General features: G+C 38.7%; 1 protein-coding gene across 17 annotated transcripts in view; it reads right to left on the bottom strand.

Moving 5' to 3' along the window:
* CADPS2 (calcium dependent secretion activator 2) overlaps positions 1-24,495 on the bottom strand; it is a 357,764-nt gene that overhangs the window by 208,194 nt on the left and 125,075 nt on the right. For all 17 annotated transcript variants that reach the window (XM_041002127.1, XM_041002128.1, XM_041002133.1 and 14 more), the window contains exons 3-4: positions 11,909-12,241; positions 3,673-3,753 (exon numbers count right to left, since the gene is read on the bottom strand). In XM_041002127.1, coding sequence (XP_040858061.1) covers positions 3,673-3,753; positions 11,909-12,241 — 414 coding nt within the window. The remainder of the gene's footprint in view (positions 1-3,672; positions 3,754-11,908; positions 12,242-24,495) is intronic.

Below are 24,495 nucleotides of genomic sequence, written 5' to 3'. Positions count from 1 at the left end.
GTATCTCTTCTTCTTGTGTACACACACACACACACACAGAGGCACACAGGCACACACAGGTCCTCCAAAACATCACAGAAAATAACTTTAAAAGGTCTTTTTCTGGTTAAAAAAAAAGAAAAACCTGAAAAGATCTTCAAAACATTCATTGGAAAATGAGTACTGTGGAAATATCATGCATGTACTTCTACATTGTATGTGTTTATACATGTAACATCTATATATGTATGATACTTGTTTCCTTGTATCTGCTCTCCTGATGCTCCTACGGGTCTAGAGAAGCTAATGGATGCAGGGAACAAGCTAGGTGAATGCCAGCAGACACACATGTATGAAGGGCAACGGTCAGGGCAGACTCTGGGGTGGCAGAAAGAACCACGAGGTCTTAACAGTTGCAACATATTGACCAAAGGTGGGTGATTAGTATGAACAAAAACTGTATTACAATATAGGAATTTTAATTTCACTTTCATCAATTCCTTCATGAAACTGAATAAGATTTGGCTCCTAAATGTCATACATTTAAACCCCCAATCTTAGGGTAACAGTGGATTTATATTAACGGAAATCGAATTAGGGCAGCACGTGAAGATGGGACCTTTGGAAGTGGTTGACTATGACTAATGGGCTGGGGTGGCATTAGTCACTGGCTCTATCAGCAGAGAGCACACAGAGAGCATTTGGGTGTGCTCACTGTTTTGTGGTGCCATGTGGCTGGCAATAGGATGCTCCTTTATCAGATTCCAGGTAGAAAGGATTGCCTGGTCTTAGACTGTAAATCTCCCAAGCTGGAACATGAAATGAAGCCTTTCCTTCTGAAGAAGTTCCTCCTGGGTATTTTTCGCTACTGCAATGAAAACCTGACACACTAGGTAGCCACCATAAGCCCTTATGCAGGGAATCACGAGCTGCCGTGCTGATGAAGGGCAACAGGAGCCAGGGAGCAGCTGAGAAGACAGAATAACTTTACAGGTGAGAGGCAATAAGAACGAAATTAGGCTGGGAGGGAAAGAATGGCAACACCTGTCAAATTTGAAATAACTTTAAAGGCAAGGACTTCCTGATAATTTTCAATGAGGTACATAAACAAAACCCTCTCTAAGGGTGATTTCAGCATTTTGGCCACTTGACTGAAAAGCTATTATCCTATTATCCCACCTCCATTATTGTTGATCCCATTCTCTCAGATTGCTTAATTCTTTCTGTAATTCATGTTTATTGCTTTCTGGAGGAACTCTGCCAAATAAAGTGCCTCTCCACCTGGGCATGGCAGAAATAGATTCATCTTTTCTTATCTCCAAGGCAGCCACACTTGCCTGATGTATCCCAAATACTTTGGATAGCATTTGGGTAAACAGTAGATGTTCAACAAATGATAACCAATGAATTTAAGTATACTGAAAACGAGGTTCAAATTTATTAAACAACATGCCTTGACTCCAATACTTTCCAGCTTTATCCATATATTCTGTCCCTAGTCCTTGATTAGGTCTTCACTAAAATACTGAAATCACTTCCTTTCATGCCTTAACGCCAAGATTCCCATGGTTTTATAGGTGTTAGATCCTGCTGTTTTGTGAAGGTGTTTGGATGGTCAGGTACAAACTGTTAATAAACCACACTGCTCTATCCGACTGAAGAGATAGCAGGTACAAAGCAGTGAGCTCAGGCTCTCAGCTACTTATGCATGATACAAGCTTGGGATAGTCAGTCATACTGCCTAAAACCCAATGTCCTTATTTGAAAAATTAATGGTCTTCCCTTGTAGGTTCATAAGATGACTTGTAAGGATATATTGCATTAAAGCAAGTACATTGTAATTAGCCATACAAGTTTTCTATTAACATTGTTTCAGTCTGAGGAAACTGAAATGGAAGCAATTAAACCTGCTGTTACATCAAAATTTGTACCAAATATATCTCATTTCTGGAGGGTTTTTTCCTTACAATCCATAACCTGGAATTCTTTCTGCACACTCTTTCTACTTCAACAACCGTTTTCAGGAAACTTTGGGAGTTTCCGGAAAAAGGAGTCTTCATGCATTCATTATTGACTCTTCCTTACAACTCACCTAAGAGCTTTCTCAAGCGTGTACATGAACTCGCACATACATCCAAAGCTACCTATTCTGTTCTGTAACTCTGCAAAACAAAACAAAACAAAACAAAACAAAACAAACCTCTTCAACTTCATTCAAAAGCATAGCACATTCATCCAGGGCTTTTGCAAGAGTTAAGCCTGACTTTTGACAACATGTGCAGTTTCAGGTGCAATGTAAATATAAGTGGGAAATTACAAATGTTGAACACAAGTTCAATATCCTGCCCAATGCTGCCTGGCACATCTCCCTGGATTCTCTCAGTTTCAGATCTTCAGGAAAAGGCAAGTTTGAAATGAGTGAGTCAAGCATTTTTCTCTAAAATGCTTCCAATCGTTTTAAACTGCATGATCACTAGTTTAGGAATTGCACATTTGAGTCTAGGATGATTCATTGCATCACCTCTTGCTCTCCAGAGGAAAATAAGGGCTGGTGTCCCTCCACTTACTGTCCCTGGTGAGAATGTAGCCATTCATTTCTGCATCTAAGGCATCCTGTATCTCCATTCACCTGCAGATTTTTTCTCAGCTACCTAAGGTTTGGTTTTCAGAATCCATGGCTATCCTGATCGCCCAACTTCCCTCCTTTTCTCCTTCAATATTTCTAGCTATTATATATTTTAATGCAATACGCATTTAGATAAACACATATTTATAAATAATATTTTCTTTGCAGAAGCACAAAAACTTGAAATTAACTGCATGTGATGCAGTTTCTTGAGTGCTAGAAAAGCTCATCATGTTGATGAGAGATGTGGTTACACGGGATGGATATATTCATACACACACACGTCAAGCTGCAAACCAAAGACTTGTGCACTTGACTACTTTTCATGTGACAGAAAGGGAGAAAGAGAAAAATAGAGGATATTTAATTACATATTATTATGTTACTCAAAGACACTAAGTTTTTTTCAGCAGAAGGCAGAGAAAAATCTTACACTTAAAGCAATCAAAAGCACCACAACCATAATTTTATTGGAAATTAAACTTTTCATCACTGAAATAAACTGATTTAGACCATTAAACTTCATTCTATCTAAAAACCTAAAGTACAAAAAAGAAACCCATAGCTTTGGTTTGAAATATGTATCTTTTCATAGTAGCAACAATGATTGTACACATAAAATAACCACAATATTAATACACTGTCAGAGTCTTTCTTAGCTGCTTGAATTCAAATTTTCACTTATTTAATAATTCAAATAACTCAGCTAAGCATTGTGGTAGATATTTTGAAATATATATGTTTTTGTAGCATTTTCCAGGTTATATATTGCTTGGTATAATATTCATACTCTTCGAGATGGCTGCTAAAGAAATTCAGACATTGTTTTAAAAAACCTGCAAAAAGCACCGGACTTAAACATTTCTCATATTAAGGATAATTAGCTAAAGTGGATAATATGTTCCATTTAGACAATGCGCTTTCAGATATTTGAGATTAGAGGCACACATGTAGCAGAGAAAATGATGAAAAATTATGCTGCCCTTTTTGACTTCGATGTAATTCCTCCAGCTCTCCAGAATCTAAGTGAAGAAATGTGGCAGAGTACATCCCAGGCAAGAATTTACCTTTGCCATCTTCTCTGCCACCTGCAGCCGGCCATCAAGCTCCCTTCTGATCTGGGCCGCTTGCTCATCTGCATTATCCAGCTTAAAAACAAAACAAATTGCACATATGTGATCACTTAATGACAGTAACAAGCAGAAAGATTAAATTACACAAAAATGTTTGATGAATTCTCTGTTACCTATTAAAAGACTGAAAATTATACAATCGCATAAGTATTCAATTAATTTTCCTGGATAATTTTTCATTGTGATTTTTTTCCAAAGTAAATGTGAGTAAATCTCTAGAGTTCAACAGCTTATGTGTCTCTGTATCTGCCTTTCAAATTAAAAAAAAATTGAAAAACATAATATTAAATGTTCAGGAGAACTTGTAATCAAACATTCAAAGTTGATTTGCTCCTTTGCTGAAAAGGACATGTTACCTGCAGGGGGAAAAAAAAAAAAAGCAGCTTCAAAAATATACTCACAAAGCCCTGAACATCAGATAGCACCAAAGCAAACTAAGCGCATGGCAATATGGCGATTCACAGGAAGAATCAGTGAAAGGGGAAGAGAGCCCAGTTACAGGACTCCGCAAGTCTAGACACACAGGATACTCTTGGAGGGGACCCTGGAGAAGGCAGGCTGGAGAGAGACGTGCATCCATGGCTGCCCTTCACAAGCCCCAGCAAGGAGGTCAGTCAGCATAGACAACAGTCCACATGGACGCAAGAAATCCTGCTATTGTTTGAGTATTTTTCCTCTCTAGCAAAAAAGTAAAAAACAACAAAAGAAAGGCTTACAGTTACTTTGCTGAAAATATATTTCCAAAGTGAGCATGTGGTCTAGCAGTTAAGATACTAGTTAACTCGCCCCTCCCCCAGACTGTAATACTTGAGTTATATCCCTAGTACTGACTTCTTACTCTGATTTTCTGCAAATGTACCCCCAAAGGGGCCACAGGTAGCTAGTCAAGAATCAATCCCTGCTGCTCACACGGGAGGTCCGGATGCAGCTCCTGGGTCTTGGCGCTGCTGTCGGCCCAGCCCAGCTGCTGAAGACATATGGAGACTGAAGCAGCAGTTCCCAGCTTTCTCTGCCTAGGTTTTGCAGGTGTCTGGGGAGTGAATCAGGGAAGAATCTTTCCCGTCCTCTTTCTGCCTCTCTCTGCCTCTTTCACTTTCAAATACAAATGTAAAAATACATATTTCCAAATGACAAAATGAAGTTAATTTTTTAAAATCCATTTTATTTATTTTCCTCTATTTGAAAGAAAGTGACGAGGGAAGAAAGAGCACTTCTTTCTTCTCACTCTATAAATGTATGCAACAGCAGGACTGGGCCAGGCAACAGCCAACAGCCCAGAACTTCACTGCGTCTCCCACATCAGGCCACACGCGGGGACCTGGATGGGAAGCAGGGCTGCCAGGATTAGAAATGAAACTTGCCCATATGGGCTCCCAGTGCGTGCAAGGTGAGGACTCTTTAGCCACTAGGCTATCATGCAGGGCCCTTAGTTACTTTTAAAAGTATCAATGCCATAACTGCATTTGTCTGAAAAACACGTAAGAAGCACGGTAAGTACTATCTTCACTTATAACTCAATCAAATATATAATTTTAATAAGCATTTTCTTAAAAGCAGACATGTTCATACTGAAATGATTGCAGCTCCTGCAAGGCACACTCTTGCCAGTTTCCCCTTACGATAATATCTTACAAAATTATAGAATGATCGAAAACACTATGCATCAAGGGTACTGACGTTGAGACAGTCATCTATCCTGCTTTGGCATCAACTTCCATACATGATTGAAACAGGTTACTATTTGCCACTGCAGCCACTTGGGGAGTGACCCAGTGGATGGAAGATCTTTCTCTCCTTTCTGTAAATCTGCCTTCCCCCTACTCCACCAAAAAAACGAATAAAAAAAAGAATAAATCTTAAAAACACTATATAGTAGTGAAAATGACCCTCTTTCTTTACTGTAAACTTCAGAGAACTTAAATAACTGGAATTGTTCTAAGAAAAACAATGGAAGGAAGAACACAGGAAAAAGAAAAAAAATCCAGAATTTCTAATGGGCCACTAGGCTGTAAAATGTTGCTGACAATGGGTCTTTGTGTTGGATTTGACAAATAAGATAGGGATATGTGGTTTTGGGGTGTTTAGCAGGAGTGAGGCAAATCTTTACTCTATCAGGAAAACTTTGTTTTATTCTCATTTTATTTTAATCCCTGATTTCAGTATTTCATAGGAGAGTGGATACTTCCCCCACAGATGCCCTTTCTCGTGCACACTACTTGGGACACTGAGCCGTAACAATACTAAATTCTTAAAGGCAGCCTTAATCCCCACAAAGCCTCTAACTAGCTTGTATTACACAGAACATTTTGTCAATTATCAAAATATTTTGCGAGCTTAGCAAATATTTAGAATAGAAAATTTATTTCTATTTTTCTCTCGCCCATTATTTCACAGGTTATGGTTTGTACATTTAAAATTCTCTAAACCAAGGAATTTTTAACTTTAACCTTTAGGAATATGAGAATCTGTTCAGGTTTTTTTTTTTTTTCTTCCTGGGAGAACTGCTTGAAATTGAAATTCACTGCTTGCTCAAGATTCTTCTACATGGAAGGAAGCCTTTATTCTTTCACTCCACGAGAGGCTATGCGGCTTTTGGAACTTAAACAACAGAACAACAAACAAACAAAAATACCCAAAGCAAAACGGTGTTCTTCATCAGCCTTACATTCACAGGGACCTAGGTTGTCATGGAGGAACACCAAGAAAAGCTCTCAGCGTCTACTTGAGAAAGCATTTCCCACTGTATTAACTCTTGTACATCCACTACACAGCAGGCTCTGCTACAGGCTCATCAGTAGCTACATGAGCTGCAGTCTCCACGTCACACTCTGCATTAAAATTGTAAGTAAAACAGAATATAAGAACACTATCATGGGAACTCAACAGCGAAACGATATTGCTCTTAGTAGCTGGAATTGGGATGGCTCAAAGAATATTAGGAAATGAAGTTGTCCCCAAACTGAAGAGTAACACATTTCCTGGATGATGTTACAGATGAGACAATCAGGTACATTCTGTCTACAAAATACAAAGCTTTTAAACAGTTCCCTTATATCTATCCTCTAAATTATGCATAAAAAATCCGACTCATGAATAGCCGTTTTTTCCATGGATTCTTATAACACAGCTCTTACAGCCTTAAATATTCATTTCCCAAACCACACTTTTCTTTGAATACTTAAGACTTGGAAAAGATGAATGAGTTAATTAGATATAAAATCAGTCTGTGCAAACTGAACTAAACTATATTAATAATAGATCAAAATGTTCAAAGACAAGAGTATAAGAAATTTAACCTCAAGCAGAAAAGCCACAGGCCATCTGTACCATAGTGAGCGTGTTTATATATTCTCTAGGTATGTGCACATTTGTGTATGTGCATATCTGAAGTGGCAGTTATAACTTGGCAAACTTTTGTACCTCAAACAATTTTCACTAGTATTTAACTTGGAATTAGCATTTTATCTGGGCAGAAGCAATGGGCTTATATTCTCAAGAAATTATTTACTAATTATGCTTACCTGAATCAGATAGATACATCTGTGCTGATATTTATAATGAAACAATGCCAGAGCTGAGAATTTACTACTACATCAAAACACAGATAGTATGACTTTCCAGAGCAGAGAAGAATACTAGCTTCAACATGACCAGTAGGGGGTAACTTAGAACAAAACTTAGTAATATCATGAACTGGTCTAAACGGTCATAAATATTATCTCACTTGCATGTCAGAATAACCCCACAGTAAGCCTTTTATGATTGTCCCATTATCAGTAGTGAAACATTTGGGTTGGTTTATACAATTCTCCCACAGTTAATAAGGAGTAGGATCAATTTTTCAATTCTGCAACTTGACTCCAAAGTTCAACCTAGCCACCTTATACTCTTTCATTCTCCCAGTCACACACTATAGATGAGTACTCCTGTCAGTAAGGACATGAAGTATAAATGTATCATTGGTACAAAGATTCATTATATACTCATCCAGCTAGCTGCTGTTAAAGACATATGTAGAAAATATTCTTAAAGCACAGAAGATATGCTTATTGGTTAGACAGGGGTTTCTAAATTCTCCGATTTTTGGTCAAAATTTAAAAAGTGGAGGCAGAGGTCAGAAAGGCTCTATGGAGGTAGCAGAATTTCTCTTTGGTCTTGAAGAATGGAGAGACAGAAATTTCAAGGGAAGAGCATACCATTAAGTAAAATTGATTCCAAGGATATTCAGAGCATGAAATATGAAAAGATGTTAATTCAACTTCCCCAGAATATGAGCCATAAAGAGCAAAATTACATGAGAAACATTTATAGACTGCATGTCATAACTCAGACTGCTGAGCTGCAAAGACGGGCCATTTCTCCCTGTCCAAAGTGGAGCCATGAGGAGATCAGAACATGCTTTATAACAGTAGTCTGGTAGCAAGTTCATATAGAATTGGAAGCAGAAAACAGGCTGGCAGTGATTGCCATGCTCCGTGTGTAAAGGAGGGGATTCTTTGGCTATGGCAGTGATTGTGGCAGTAAGAAAGGAGCAGCAGAGCACACAACATTTGGAAGGATGCAGTGGGACTTGGTGATTGGGTTCAGAAGGAAATTTAAAAGGGAAGGTGGATGATCATGACTCAAAAAGCTCAAAAATGGCATCAATGAGAAGTTGGCCTTGGGTGAAGTTAAATAACATTCTGAGTATCTACTGATGATGAAATTTCACATTCATTAGTGTATTTTAGACTTAAATGACAAGAGTGGAAAGACAAGCTGATATTCTGAAAAGTGAAAAGCAGGTTGTCCACATAAACACTAGTGAAAATACTACTGAGGCCATTTTCAGTAGGTATGATCTAGTGTACCAACCCTGACAGCATCTAAACCCTCAAACTACACAGGGCAGCAAACCTACCACTGTATTTCATATCCCACTCTTCTTAGCCTCAGCTCATGTATGTGGTATGCCCTCCATATAGGTTCTGCATTCATTCATTCTACAAATTGCAGATTAAAAAAAGACCTTGTATCTGAGTATTCATATATAACGCTTTACCCTTGCCACTGACCAGTGAAAAACTGAGCATGACATCTGTTTACATAGGATTTACATTGCACCAAAGATTATAAGATTATAAGCAGAGATGATACATGATATTGTATCCATTTTTCAAGTAGGAAAAGACAGTTTAAAACATTTAATGGAATGGATGCCCTCCCATTAGTTTGAAACTTAACTCTAAATAGCTAGAATTAATCACTTCTACCAAATACAAACCAAGGACTCCAAAGTATGGCAGCTAATGCTGATAGTCAAATAACTAAACCATTACATACATATACACATGTATATATGCATATACACACATTATTTGTTGCTTCAAAGATTGCAGGTTACTACCGCATTTTCTCTCAGTTCTCTGATTTTCTATCTTAATTATGGAATGTGTTCTGTTTTAGCACTTTCTTACTGTTTGTTTTGATAATTAATAAGTTATTGGTTCTAACCAGAAGTAATATAGCAATAGCTCCCCCCCCCCCAGAATAAAGTGTCCTGCTTTCCCTTTCCAGATGTTAATCCTACAGCTCCAGGACAAGTGACAAGACCAAAAGATACTCCTGAAGGCATCAAGCGGCAGCTTTGGCTCAGCTCCCTTCTTATTCACGTCCTATCCTTCTGCAAGTCCCAGAAACCACCTGGCTGTTGTTCTGTGCATCCTGACAGAACAGCTCTGGAGACTGAGCTTCTGACAATGAAACAAGCAAGGCAGCTTGCAGATGATTCCGGGGGAGACTGCTGGCAAAACCCAGGGACAGAGCAGCAAGAACAAATGTTTGGAAGGCGAGATACTCCAAGTCCTGCCTGACATACAGGGCACATACCCAGTGCCAGCTCCCAATGGCCAGCCCTGCTCCCAACTAGTCTAAGTTTCGAAAGGGAAGGCTATTTTTTTGTGATTTCTATACTTATCCCTACTTTTTTAACCTCTGTTGGGAGAAAACAAAATGAGATGGAGATGTCACTCAGGAAAAAGGTACAGAGATTCATCTACTAACTATTTTCATAATTTAGGTAAAATCATTAATTTAAAAAGTCTTCCTTCATATGTATATTTTGCCACTTTTTATTACACATGAACACGAATATTTTTTTTCAAATATCAAGTTTGAATGAATTCCAAACTGAATTCCAATGTGCAAAGGGCTCAGAAACCATCATTGCTATTCTTGTAGTAACAAGAGGGACAAACTAATGACTTTTATTATCAGTGAGCTGATAATTCAAGGCAACTAAAAATCCAGAATCTAGAAAGTTAGGTAAATCCAGATATGGATAGCATTTAGAGCAAATGTCGCTGCATACCATAACTGGTAGAAACTTATGACAATGAGAAATTTCTGTGGTCCCAATCATGAGACACCCACACTTTAATGAACTTCCTTTCCAGAAACCCTACAAAGTTCTTAGGAAGTCAAGAACAATTAACACCTGGGCATGGCAGCAAGAGGGGAAGAGCAGTGCCTGTTACATCTGTCTGGATCCTTCTCCCTAACAAACAGGGAAAGACTATGCCAGAAGGAAGCCCTATAAACACAGCCAGCCAGGACCAACGGGGGAAGACTATGCTGGAGGAAGCCCTGTAAACTCAGCCCAGCCACGACAAGAAGAGTTCCATCCACTCTACTCTCCTGCTTCATCCACTCAAGTAAAGAGATGAGAGAAACACACACACACACACAGAAAGAGAGACAGAATATGATACTTCACAAAATAGGCTGGAAGTGATGCTTTCAGAGAAGGCCCCTAATCAGTGTGGGGCAGTGAAAACCCAGAACAAAGACAGAAACATCCAATACCCTAACACTTCTACCTCTAGAACAAAAGTCTGCTAAAAGACCAAATTTGTTTGCTTATTTATGAGTAGGACTTCAACAGGCAAAGTTGTAGCAATGCAGACAGATTTGCTTTTATTATTCTTTGGTACAACTTGGAGAACAAGTACTTTATTCTGTTCAGCCTGACTTCCCTAACACCTATACTTAGCAGGGATTTTTACTTGAATATATTCTGAATAAGTAACTACTGCATGACTCTTTCTGAATTTACTTCTAAATTATGTTCATAAATATTTATCTGTACAAGTGAGTTTTTATTCCATTACAAATACACAATAACAGTTGTATTTATATTTTAAAATAGAAGATTGGGCTCCTACAGTCTTTTTCCCAGCTATTATCAAGCTACCATTTGGTTTAATGACAATTAAACAACGACAGTTAAAACAATTTGTGCGGGCATAAAATGTTAACAGGATTAAGATCCCATATTGCTACATGATTAATTAACTTAATTTATTCAAATGAAATGATTCACAAATTAGTAATCCAAAGTAACTGCTACAGATGAAATATGAAAGAAATATATTTACAAAAATATTTTTAAATGAATGTACATTAGTGAAGCGTAACTTTTATGAATGGATCAATTTTAAAATGCTAGGATTATCTTTATTTAAATTACATAGGGAGGCACACTTACATAATGTGTACCTCCAAAACAGGCAAACAAAAGGCAATTACAGAAAGTACACATTATTAGACAAATCACAGGATCACTTAGGAAAGATGCAAAAAACATGATGTCATAAACAATTTTTCACATGCATGACTGGAAAAAGAACTGAAGAGAAAGTAAATTATGAATTCTGTCACCTCTTGAATCTCTATTACAGAGTTTAATGATCATTCTCAATTCATTTCTATCCAGCTGAGTTAAAGGAAAAAAGTGAAATTTCGAGTGTTTCGGTGGAACTCAAAAGATGAGCATCACAATTTTATGAAAAATTATTTTGCACTGAGGAGTAAATGATTATTATCAACTGCCATGCTTCTTCATGTAAAAAAACGTTTATTTTTAGATTCAGGATATGCTCCACCCCATTTGTATACCCAATAGGCACAAACCCAATGCCCTCAAAGATAGCACAAAGGAACAATAACTGATCAGATGGAAAGTAATGATATTCTTCCCTTCTCTTCAAGCATCAGTTTTATTAAAATTCAATTTCATTCAACTTTTCAAGCAACATGATTAAGGAAAGTAAAATACATCCTCCTATGCATTAAATAACTGATGTTTATTCTGTGAGTCAGCCAGGGGGATGGTGACCACTGGACCACTTACCTGGCATGCATTATAAAGGAGCTGGTGTTCCAGTTTTTTAACGCCCAGAATCTGCTGAAACATTTCATAGAGTTGTTCCTTGCTTAGAATCAGTTCAGACACAGCACTCAGGGCCATTCTGTTGGGTTGTTTGCACAAGTCCTCCTCACCCCTGTAAATGGCATCATATTTGGCTATCCAGGAGCTCAGCACTGTCTCTTTACTCAGGCCGTCTATTTCTGGCAAACTCCGCACACGTTTTTCTATGTTTTTCTTAAACACCTCTCGGAAGTCATTGGCAGAACATCCCCCACTCTGAACCATTCTAGCCACTCGGTCACTCTTTAGAAAAACCTGAAAAACAAAACAAAACAAAAACCCATGTAACAGTTAGGTATGGGTGGCACTGTGAACACCACTTGTTTTCAGCAATCCACCTAGGGTCTCTGACACCAAGTATTTTATAACAATTAAGATTGTTTTGTAGCTCATAAGTATGACACCATGGTAGTCTCAAATCTCTTTAAAATACTGAAATGATTAGGAGACACCACTTGCATGCATGACGAACCATAGGATGATCACAGGTAACCCACCTATGCCTCCCTCAAGTTCCTGGGCATCTCTGCAAGTGAATGGCGCACAGTCCTTGTGAACTGGATTGTTGCCCTCACAAGGGAACCCCAGAAAGCTCCCCTGACCTTTTTCCATGTGAGGATACAGGGAAAAGACAGCTATGATTGACTTAAGAAGTAGACTTGTACCAGGTACCAAATCTGTCCCCAACTGGTATCTTGATCTTTAATTTTTCAGAAGAACTGTTGAGATAAAAAATACATGTTGCTTATAAACCTCAAAAATATACTGTTAAAACGGTTGTTAGAGACATGAGTCTAACTTCCTTATCCACCCCAACAGTTCTAGCCAGATCCTCAGTAGCGAGTGGAAGTCCTTACTCTTTGAGAATCAGAGGCCCACAGTATGGCAAGTCTCATCTCTGTGACCTCACTATCAACAGTGCTCCATTATCTGGGGGACCTGGCTCCATCCCTGATTTTACCCATCCCCCAATTATTCATACACTTCAAATAGCTAAAAAGAGTAACTGCTAGAATTACAATACCTCTCAGTTGCATTAGTTGATCACCAATACCAAGAAAGAAATAAAAGCAATGACAAAGATAGAAATACTCATCAAACAGGTAGGAAAAAAGATCAGTAATGATCAGTGCTGAGATCACACACTTAGGGAGAGGCATCAGCCCTTCGATCTCCATCCTTCTAAGTGATGAATCTAAGTTAAGATTTACTAAGCATCTAGTAAGTCATCAATATTATGTAAAGCTCCATGAGATACATGACAGATTACTATTAAGCTCATGCAGGGCTACATAATGCAGGCTCTGGGAACAATGTGTTCTTACCAAGCAGAAAAATGCATGTCAAATGTTGACCCCAAGAACTGAATCATAGTGCAGAAGTCCTTCCAGTTACCACCAGGCTACGTGTACCACACCATGTCTGCCTGAATCTAACAGGATTCTTCCATGCAAAGGGAGCTTCCCTATTCCAGTGACCAGCACTCTCAGCCACTTGATTCCAAATCCTAGCAATGAGTACACAAGAAGGTCCTCATGGTTACATACAAATACCATCATAAATGACATGTGCATTTACTCAAATGTTGGTATCTGCATGGGATCATGGAAACAAATCCCTACAGATATTGAGAGAAGATGAAAAATTCCAGTTTCAGCCCTAGATGGATTTTGTTAAGTTGGAACACAGGGACACCCAGGGATCAAAAAGTGGGTTATACCAGTTATCAATATGTCACTTTTGGCTCCAAGTCCACACTTTCCACTGACCTGCCTGTGGCCCCAAGCACCTGGCACCCATGTGGGATAGCAACATTGAAGTTAGCAGTTCTACTTGTTATGGGGCAACAGCTACCCCGATGTTTATTTTCAAATTGAAATTTTTGTGTGATACTTGTATGATATTATAAATACACAAATATCTCTTGGAAGAAAAAAGGTTTTCAACCCCTGCTAGAAAAATAAGTGGTGGCAGCATTAAGGACAGACATCAAAGGATAAGAACTGACACTGGAAGACCAATTATCAAATAAGATACCATAGACTGGGTAAAGAAAAACAGACTCTCCCCTTATACACACATCAATAATGGTTTAAACTAAGACAAAGACCAAGAGGTTACAGACAGGCAGAAACAAGAGAGCATAACATTAGCTTCAGTTTCCTTTCACAGCAGTTATTAAGTCACAGACAGGATACCCAGAGGTTGGTGCTGGAGCTGATTTCCAGGCCTGCCATCTAGAAAGGCTGCATTATGCTCTAGGACACAGATGCCCTTTGGAATTCTCTCTTGAATTCCAGCAGGGTCCCATGCTGGTTTTGAAGCTTCAACAGGAACTATGTGAATAAGCCAACTGAGGAACAGATGCTATGCTTCCCTGGATGACTTCAGCACTGACTCTTTCTGTCCTCACCATCTCCCTGGGTTTTCTGGATGACCATTTACTTTTGGAGATGAGGCAGTTTCCACCGAGGGCCTAAGTAACTGCTCCAAGGTTCCAGGGCTACTGGGAGGTCAGGTACTGAATCCTGGCAATTGAGTCAAGCTACCCTTTGTTCACCCTCTCCCAACCCAGTCGTAATGTATATCTTGTGACCAGGTGTCTTCTTAGTGCCAACACTATGGAATTATAATTGGTGACCTTCTTTTGAAAATGGCACTGACTAGAATCTTACATTAGAAAAGACAGCCTACTCTGTATGTTGCATTTCTCCACATTTCTGCAAATTTTAACTTGCATGTGACCTTCCACCCGGGCAGCAGCAACTGCCACTCTTCCCATTCAGTTGACAAGTCCCTGAATAGTCTAACCATGATAGGCAACTATCTGCTGTCCAAAAAATACTTAAAACACACTATCTTAACTATTCATTGTTTACATACTGCTACTGATCTCAGACATATACTGCCTGTGTGAATCAAAAGGATTTTATAATGATGAGAAAAACATATCAGCATGCCAAATCATCGTGGCTATCTCTGATGTCATTGCTGGGAAGACTGCCAGTCTATATCCAGACAGGAGCAGACTGAAAAAGTACAATTTATAAATCCCCTGTGCATAAAAGATACCTTTTTCTCCTTCATAATGTCAAATAAAATGTTGTGTATTTATTCCTATAATTTGGGCTGCCCCTGCAGAAACACTGCTGAGTGTTTAACATGTTTTTCAAATGCTATCAATTTTTTGATACTCTGTAACAGGGGTGAGGTTTAGCTTCACCTGAAATCAAGCAACCTTTACTTGCCCAGCATGTAAATATTAATATTTTTAATTACTTCAAGTTGAGTGTCCCATCCCACTCAATGGATACTCTGGGGGCTCTATGTGATGCTAGTCCTTTCATTCATGTCTCAACCTACCTGTCCAGATCTTCATTACTCCAAGAATCCAAGTCTTGTTCCAATAAAGAAAATCACTTGCTTAGCACCTCAACCCTCCATATGTTCACTCTGCCACCCTCATCTGTTTGTTCATTAAATGTCTGCCAAGGCTAAGTATGTGTGGGGCAACAGGATCCGTGCTGGGAACATATTGGTAAGCAACATGACATAGGTCTGCTGCCTCCCCAGGGATCACAGTCTACAAGTTTATACTCTACTGAGAATAACTGATGCTGTGTGCATTTATGAAAAGGATGTTCACCGAACCAGGAGATTACTCACCAGCTTAACAAAGCTTCAGTGAAGATCTGAAGGCTGAAAGGAGATTTTGGAAATGAGGGGAAACAAAGGGAGAGTGGAGCTCGGATAACACAGCCTGGCTAAGGGGGCATCAAGAAGGCTCCTCAAGCTATAGGGAAAGGACAAGGAGTACAGTGGAGGAAGCTGGAGAGGAGGGGTGAGCACTGGAAAATCTGCAAAGACCTTTAGGTTTTATGTCAAGAGCACAGAGTGCCTTGAAAAAAAAAAAAAGCCAGAGAGTCACATGACAAAAATTGCATTTCAAGATAACTAAAATTTGAAAATGACTAAAATAACCCTCATGATGTCATAAAGCATGTGCTAACTAAAGTCAAAAACAAGGGCTCAGAGAAATGAAGACCAATAGCCAACATCACTCAGAGTGGAAGAGTGGAAGAGGAGTCAAGATTCAAACTCAGTCTTGTTTTTCAGCCTTGCACCTCTGTGTCCACTTCTGGCTCATTCGACCAAACTGCAATGGGCAAGGAGTGGATGAATCGGTGAGGGAAAGGAGAGGATATTCACTGCCACTCTCTTTCCACTGTGTAAAGCATGACACACCGTTCTGACCTCAAAACGGGTTCAGAGTCCTTGTCCTTGGGTCATACACCATCACTCCACTAATCTCCTGCACAGACTGCGGACTTTGTGAAAGCTGCACTTCTAAAGATCTGTCCTGGGTCAAGTTAAATTTCAAGGGGGAAATTACTATATCCCTCGTGGTAGTAATGAACTTTGGAAAGTCACAGAATTCAAAGGCTGGCTGGCTGAGAGCTGTGGCATGAGATTCTCTCAGACTGAAAATGTAAAAGCCGAACACAAAGGCTACAAAGTAGCTCTGTCCCTTCTATACAGAAGGTAAGTGCCAAATCTCATGGAATTATACCCAAATATTTATGGCAGTTTGTTTTATAAATGAGGCACAGAAAATTATGGCAACACATGGTCATTTTTCTTTAACAAGCCAAGAATTTTACCTTTTGACTTAAGCAAAGGACTTTACAGTGGCGCTTTGGCCTATCTGAATTGTCAGCATCACCATCCTTGAACCTTGCTCCATTATTATAGAAAATAAGGATCACAGAAACAGAACTACTGCAATACTTCTACAACCTGACAACCAAAAAGGCTCCATCATGGATGAATGGCAGGTGGTAACACATAACATGGAAACACTGGGTGACAGGATGACTCAATTTTTATGCAGGAGGAAGCAGTATGACACAGAATTCCATTAAACTACGCAAACCAGCACACACTTTTCAGAAGATGGGAACTGCTCCTTTTCATATTGTAGTCAACTGCACATAACAAACGAAGGAGAGTGAAGTGGCAGGGGATTCCTATACATTTTGAGAAAGCTATGAAATTACCATTATAATGGTAAAAACCACAGGTAGAAAAAGTCACATTCAAAAGATAAATGGGAAATGATAGGTCTTTGCTGCTGTTGCTGTTTTTGTTGTTGTTGTGGCTGATGATATTTCTAAGACAAAGCAAACAACAAAAATATTATACCTGACCATTATTTTTAATTTAATCCATGGATTCCAAAAGCTTAGGGACCACAGATTTAGCCAATCCCATTTCTTTTGTTTATTTTTATTTGAAAGGCAGATTTTACAAAGAGAGAGAGCCACCTGCTTGTTGACTGCTCAAATGACCACAATGACTGAAGTTTAATTGGTCCAAACCTAGGAGTCTGGGCCTTCTTTGAGGTGTAAAGTATTGTTGAAGGATTGCAAAGGCTTTAGCCGTTCTCTGCTGCTTTCTCAGGTACATGAGCAGGGAGCTGAATCAGAGTGGAGCAGCCAGGGCTTAGACCAGTTCTCCTATGAGATGTTAGCACTGCAGGCAGATGATTAACTTGCAACATCACAGCACTATCCCTAAATCCCTTTTCTTATTAGATGTGAAGAATTTACAATGAGGTTTCATCATACCCAATGAGAATGGTTATCATTCAAAAATGCAAAAAGAACATATTCAGAGAAAAGGGTACACTACTAGTGGAAATGTAAACTAGCACAACTATGGAGATTTCTCATATCTACGTTATACCATATGACCTAGCCATCCCCCTCTTGAAAATTTACCAAGGAAATGAAGTCAGAAGACGAAAAAGTTAGCTGTATCTTCATACCTGCAGTTCGATACATAATACACAAATCAATGCAATCATCCCAGATGTCCCTCAATAGAAGACTAGATAAGGAAAATGTGGTATAAAATATTATAAAGTACTATTCTTCAGTAAAAAAAATAATAAAATCCTGTCTTTCACAACAGTATAGATACACTTGGAAAATAGTCCCCAAATTTTCTGATTTATATAGTGCAATATAAAATATATCAGTGAAATGGACATGTTGAGATTTACTTTTACAATGCTTATCTATACCCCTAAGAACCAGTGATCTTCATACAAATTGTGTAGAATTTTCTATTTTGTACAAGATTAAGCTTGTGTTTGTTAACTCAAAGTACATTACCACAAAAATTAGAAGAAAAATAACAAAGGAGAAGGAGGCAGATCTGGAGTGAGAAGGGATGACAAGTATTATTATGTTCATAAAACTGAATGTGTGAAATACATGAAATAGGTTCCCTTTATGTAAGTTTAAAAACTATGCAACCAGGAAAAAAAAGTGAAATAAAATTTAGTACAAAAAATCTTCTAACAACTATTACTTAATACATAAATAAAAACAATTTGTTTCTTAAATACAGAAAATCTGTATTTAAATGTTGTATCTGTGTGTGTGCACATTTCAACTTCAGCTACAGAACTCTTCATACAGAATTCTTTGGATTCTGTGCCACACATCTCTCATCAGCTGGATAACAACGTAATGAAAACTACAAGCAGGCATCAAACGACCTGTGAATTCAATACTTGAGCTGGTGTCTTCATTGAAGGAACAAGGCTCATATCACTTTCCTCAACATGCTTTAAAAATATTCCTGAGAATAAAATAATGAAATATGTGCTTAAAAATCAGTGCACGTAAAATGTGATCTGCAGAGGAATGCCAAAATTGAAACTGTTACTTGGTTATCAACGAGAACAAAGAGTACATTTTTAGAAACTTCTGAAAGAATGTGACATTGCCTTAGTATCCAAAGGCATATTTTCATCAACAATGTGTTATAAAAATGTTTAAGCACATAGAAAAGCCTTGAACACTTCATAGTGAGCAGATCTGTACCCACTCCCTAGATCCTACCCACAATTTGTTTATTCATACATATCTGCGCAATTTCTCTACATTTCAGAGTAAGCATAGGATTTTGCATTTTATAAAATATTCCACAACAGATGGGAAATCATCCATTACTGGTACTTTGCTACAGATGTCATGTATCAAGAAATGTTTAATATGAGTGGTGTACACAAAAGTTCTAAGAACCAAACTACTGTATTTTCCTCAAAACCACAGGACAGAGAATAAACGGCTAGTCCCTCCAATGCTGGGTTTATGAGGCATAGGTCTTGAGGACTGCATGTTATTGGCTCTTGATAATCCAATGACATAAATGAGAGAAATGCTGGCACAAAATGAAAATGAAACAAACAAGATGATTTCTGGAAATTACATCAATATGAAAAGCAAACAGCCAGTTAAAGAAAACAAGCCTAAAACTTTACGAAATTTCCCTGGCAGACAGCAGCTCTCAACAAATACTTCTTGAATGGACTGCGTAATTTATACCTTGTAGTTATTCATTCTTCCACCAGATGGCAACTATGCCTGGAATAACAATGTTTGTTTTGTTATTGGATTTTTGTTTTGTTTTTGTTTTAAATCCCAGAATCTGACTCTCCTCAGAAATATGAGGGAGCTCCAAATTATAAACCCAATAACATTCCCCAAAGTTGAGTCTTATTCTGAATCACTGCCATTGAGAGGGCATCCAATTCATCAGACTGCCTTAAGGAAGAAAAATGTCAGCTCTCTGGAAACCACCTGCTGTCAACATCAATCTTTGGAAATACTCTTTCTCTCCAGGTGGCAGCACTCCCTATAGCTGCCATCCGATCACCTAGTTCTAGCTCCTGTACAAACAAAAGAAATCCAAATTATTCCCAACGCCATGACTAACACTGTCATCTACCTTGTCAATTTTACACTTCTCAGATACATGTCAGAGTAATACCATCTAACAAATGGCCCCTTTTGGCATGAGCTTAGAGACTTTATTCACTCCTTCTGGGCCTTATTCAACTGCTCATCTTCTTAGTAACGCCTCAACTTAAAACTTCAACCATCATCCACAGATTCCTATTCTTATTTCTGCCTTACTTTTCTCCATAGCACTTTCATACTATATCACATAAACATTTTCTTCCCAGTAGAAAATTATATAAAGCAGGAATTTAGTAAGGGCTACTACAGTATTTCAGTGCAATCAATAACTGTTGAAATGTAGAAAGAATCAATGAATCTGGCACATGAATAAAATCTAACAAGGAAAAAGACAGTTATTATTCTAGTAAGAGAAGCAATGCTCTGAGTGATGCTGTGTACCTCCAGCTGGCCCACATAAATGCACAATGACTTGCCTTGACAGTTACTACCAGCCACATTTTGATAGAAGCTAAATTGGATCTCCCTTTAGTATTTATACACCTGATTACACGAACTCAAACCTAACATTTTATGTGATTTTCCTCTAATTTTCATCTATTCAGATCTTTAGTGAACTGCAAGTAGAACTAAAATATATACTTATTGAAAGCTGCCCAATTCAGTGTATAAATTGTTCATTTTCGGACTATCCTTCTTTGATAACAGTAAATTTTTCAAAATCTATTAGATTTCTCCCACAATGCCTACAGCAGATATGTAACAGTGGCAAATCACAAAAGCCAGAACCCTGAGACCGATTCCTGAGTTGGGAACCCGACTCTAGGCTTCTGCAGTGTAGACCCACAGTGTCTCTTACCCATCTGGTAGACCTGGATTGAGTTCCCAGCTTCCAGCTCTGGCCCTGAACCAAATCTGATCATCGCAGGCATTTGAAAAGTGAACCAATAATAATAGCCATCTGACTGTCACTTTGCCTCTTGAACTCAGAAAGCAAAAAAATGAAAGAGCCAGTTTTGTCATAGGAAACAAGCAAATATTTGTACAGATAAATTGCAGAGAACATTGCCAGAAAACAATATGCCTCAATGTATCTTACCTACAAATTAAAATAGTAATAGCAAATACTATTTGCACAGAAATATATTAAGATTTGCAACTGCCTTCATTTTAAGGACCACTGTGTAAATTATCCTAGGTAAAAACAATCTGATTCAGGCCTGGCACAGTAACCTAGAGGCTAAAGTCCTCGCTGTGCATGCACCGGGATCCCATATGGACACTGGTTTGTAGCCCAGAGACCCTGTTCTCCAGTCAGGTCCCTGCTTGTGGCCTGCAAAAGCAGTCAAGGATGGCCCAAAGCCTTGGGACCCTGCACTCAGGTGGGAAACCCAGAAGAAGCTCCTGACCCCTGGCTTCGGATCAGCTTATTTCTGGCCATTGTGGCCAGTGGATCAGTGGATGAAGATCTTCCTTTCTCTGTCTTCCCTTCTCTGTATATCTGACTTCCCAATAAAAATAAATAAAATTTTTTTAAAGATCTGACTCAAATATAAGTGGGATTTTTCCAATGAAAAGATGCCTTTCACCCGTAAACATCAAATGTTAAACTTGAGCATGGCAAGAATCGACTAGAAGATTTATTTGCTGTTTAGACTGGAGGCTCCTAAAATTTCTGGCATGGCTGTTCTGCAATAAGACCTGAGAAAAGTTACCAATGATGTGGATGAGAACTCTTGAATGCAGGCTACCTGAAGAAAGAAAAAGCATGTACTATTTTTGAGAGGCAACCTGCTTTTATGCCTGAACTTTAAAAATGGACTGAAATCAATTATGAGAATTATTAAAATTACTTTTAACCCCTTTCAAAGTCTGGGAAAAGGCAGCCTGCATCAAATGTTCTCTGACTAAATGGCCACTTCACACATGAGAGCTAACTACTTCAGCATCAGTACTTCTTACACAGAAAGATCCAGTCCTGTAGCTCCACTTTTTTCACTTAATACATCGTGTACACGCCTTTAGCCTCACACATTCATACCTCCTTTTCTTTCCTTCTCATGTTGAGCTCTCATGAGGTATCATTCACTATTCTGCTAGCACTTCAAAAGTCTGTATTGAACTGTTTTCCTCATGGTCTCAAACCTATAAACCTTCAAAATTGGAATCATAGTAACACTTTGCAAAAATGAGTGTTGGAAAATAAAATTTAAAAAAAAAAATCGAGTGTGGGAGCCCGGTGCCGTAGCACAGTGCTAAAGTCTTCAACTTGCATGTACAGGGATCCCATTTGGGCGCCGTTTCATATCCCAGCTGCTCTACCTTCTCTTCTGTCTCCCTGCAAGTGACCAGAGAAAGCACTCGAGGATGGGCCACGGCCTTGGGACCTTGCACCCAACATGGGAGACTGGAAGAAACTTCTGGCTCTTGGCTTCAGATAGGCTCATCTCCGGCCGTTGTGCCACTTGGGGAGTGAACTGGCAGATAGAAGATCTTTCTGTCTCTCCTCTCTGTAAATCTACCTTTCCAATAAAAATAAATAAATCTTAAAATACACACACAAACCAGAGCAGGCATGTTGACTCAACTGGCTAATCTACCTCCAAGTACTGATATTCCAAATGGGCAACGGTTCTTGTACTGACTGCTCTACTTGTCATCTCGCTCCTTGCTTGTAGCCTGGGAAAGTAGTAGAAGATGGCCCAAAATTTTGGGTCTCTACACCTATCTGGGAGAATCAGAAGTAGTTCTGGCTCTTGACTTCAGATTGGCTCAGCTTTGACTCTTCTGGGGAATGAACCAGTGGACGCAAGATATTTCTCTCTGTCCCTCCATTCTGTAAATCTACTTTTCCAACGGAAATAAATGAATCTTCAAAGTATGAATGCTTCACATTTAAAAAAAACAAAAACAAAAAAAAACAACTGTTACCAATCTGTTGGTGTAGTGCTTAAATCAGGAGCCATGGAGCCAGCCAAAAGTCAAACTTTTGGCCAAATACTCTGCTGTATCTCAGCTTCTTCATCTAAAGAATGCACAGAAAGGGAGTTCAGCCTAAAGTTAAGATGTCTCACAGGGCAGTATTGTGGCACTGCAAGTAAAGTCACTACCTGCACCAACAGCAGCCCACACAGATGCCAGTTAATGTCCAGCTGGCCCCACTTAATGGCTGGGGAAAAACAGCAGAAGACAGCCTAACCATTTGAAAGCCTGCCACACATTGGGGAGACCTGGATGAAGCTTTCAGCCAGGTGCTACTGACTGTTCATATTGGAAATAAGCCAGTGGAGGGAAAACTAAGTTCTCTGACAAATATGTGAATAAAAAAACAAAACAAAGCAATGCCTGCATACCTGAACTCAATATTTGGTTCTGCTTCATGACTTCCTTGCCTGCTACTGCAGACCTTGGATGCCTGACACCCTTTGGAAGACCTAGACTGGGTCCCTGGCTTTTAACTTTGGCACTAGTCCAGCCCTGGTCCTTGTTGGCATTTAGCTATAGAACCACTTGGTGCTAGCCCTGTGTTTTTGTCTCTCAGATCATTTTTTACATGGGTTAATGATGGAAATATTAATAGTTCCTATGTCACAGAGATATCATTAGTATGAAATGAGTTTCTACCTGATAAGTGTACACAACATTATACTGGAATATTGTAGCTGTTTTTATAATTGCAACAACTTCCCTAATAATGTCCAATATTCTTAAAAAAAAAACAGTCATATGGCATCGTAAATAGGGAACCCACATATGTAGGGGTTTCAGAATAACATTAAAAGTTAGAATTTCAAGATCACCACTAATACAAATGACTGTAGAGTGAATTCTGCCTAGCGGATCACAATTTCATACTTAGCAAGAAGGAAATCCTCTGCTACATTTTCATATTTATCTATTTTACCATAGTACAGACCTATAATTTCAGCTATGCACTGACACTGCCCACAACATCTTCAAACTTGTAGGCAGACTCAGTAGGTAAACTTCTCTACTCCAAGCTTGTTTCACCTGCCATTTTCCATCTTACTGAATGGAATCATCATAGCCTAGTGGCTCAAGCCAGAATCCAAAGGGGTTATCACTCTTCCCTAACTCTTCCTATACACGATGTGCTGTTAACCTGGAGATGAACTAAAGAAGTTGTTTAAGGGTATACAGGACTTCTGAAATCACTGTTAGCCTGACACTGAAAAATGAAGTAAAAAATTCCTAACAAGAAATAAAGTAACCAAAGAAGAGGTTCTCCTGGAGATAGCCCATTAATTCCTTTATCACTCCGTTAGCTCTTATTTCCATCGCATTGCTCTCGATTTCATACAGCTGTTTGAATGCCACATCTGCTTTCAAGTTTCTTGAAAAATTGTACTTATCAACTTTTTAACTCTTTATAAAGTGGAAACAAGACAAACTGGAGGATACTAAGGATGAAACTGTGTCTTCTGTTTAATGTAAGAACATTTTAGAATGGTCCTATGGTTGTGTTTCGTTTTGTTTGAACATTGCAATCCCTTGGTTAACTTTAAAAAATACTAATGGCTGCATCCCAGTGCAGATGTCTTGAAAACATTCTGGGAGCTGAGTCTTTTAATGCTCTCCAGGTGATTCTGGTGTGAAGCCAAGGTTTAGGAGAATTGCTTTACAGAGATACAAAAGGGAATAAAGAGATAAACACAGGATTTGTAAGCAGAAGCAAAGACGTGATCAGAATCAGGTAACAGAAAATACACCTTTAGT

The sequence above is a fragment of the Ochotona curzoniae genome, unplaced genomic scaffold (genome assembly GCF_017591425.1).
Source record: "Ochotona curzoniae isolate NIBS_2020 unplaced genomic scaffold, NIBS_Ocur_1.0 scaffold_2476, whole genome shotgun sequence".
NCBI lineage: Eukaryota > Metazoa > Chordata > Mammalia > Lagomorpha > Ochotonidae > Ochotona > Ochotona curzoniae.
The sequence above is the reverse complement of the archived record's forward strand: the minus strand, read 5'-3'. Positions and strand labels throughout refer to the sequence as shown.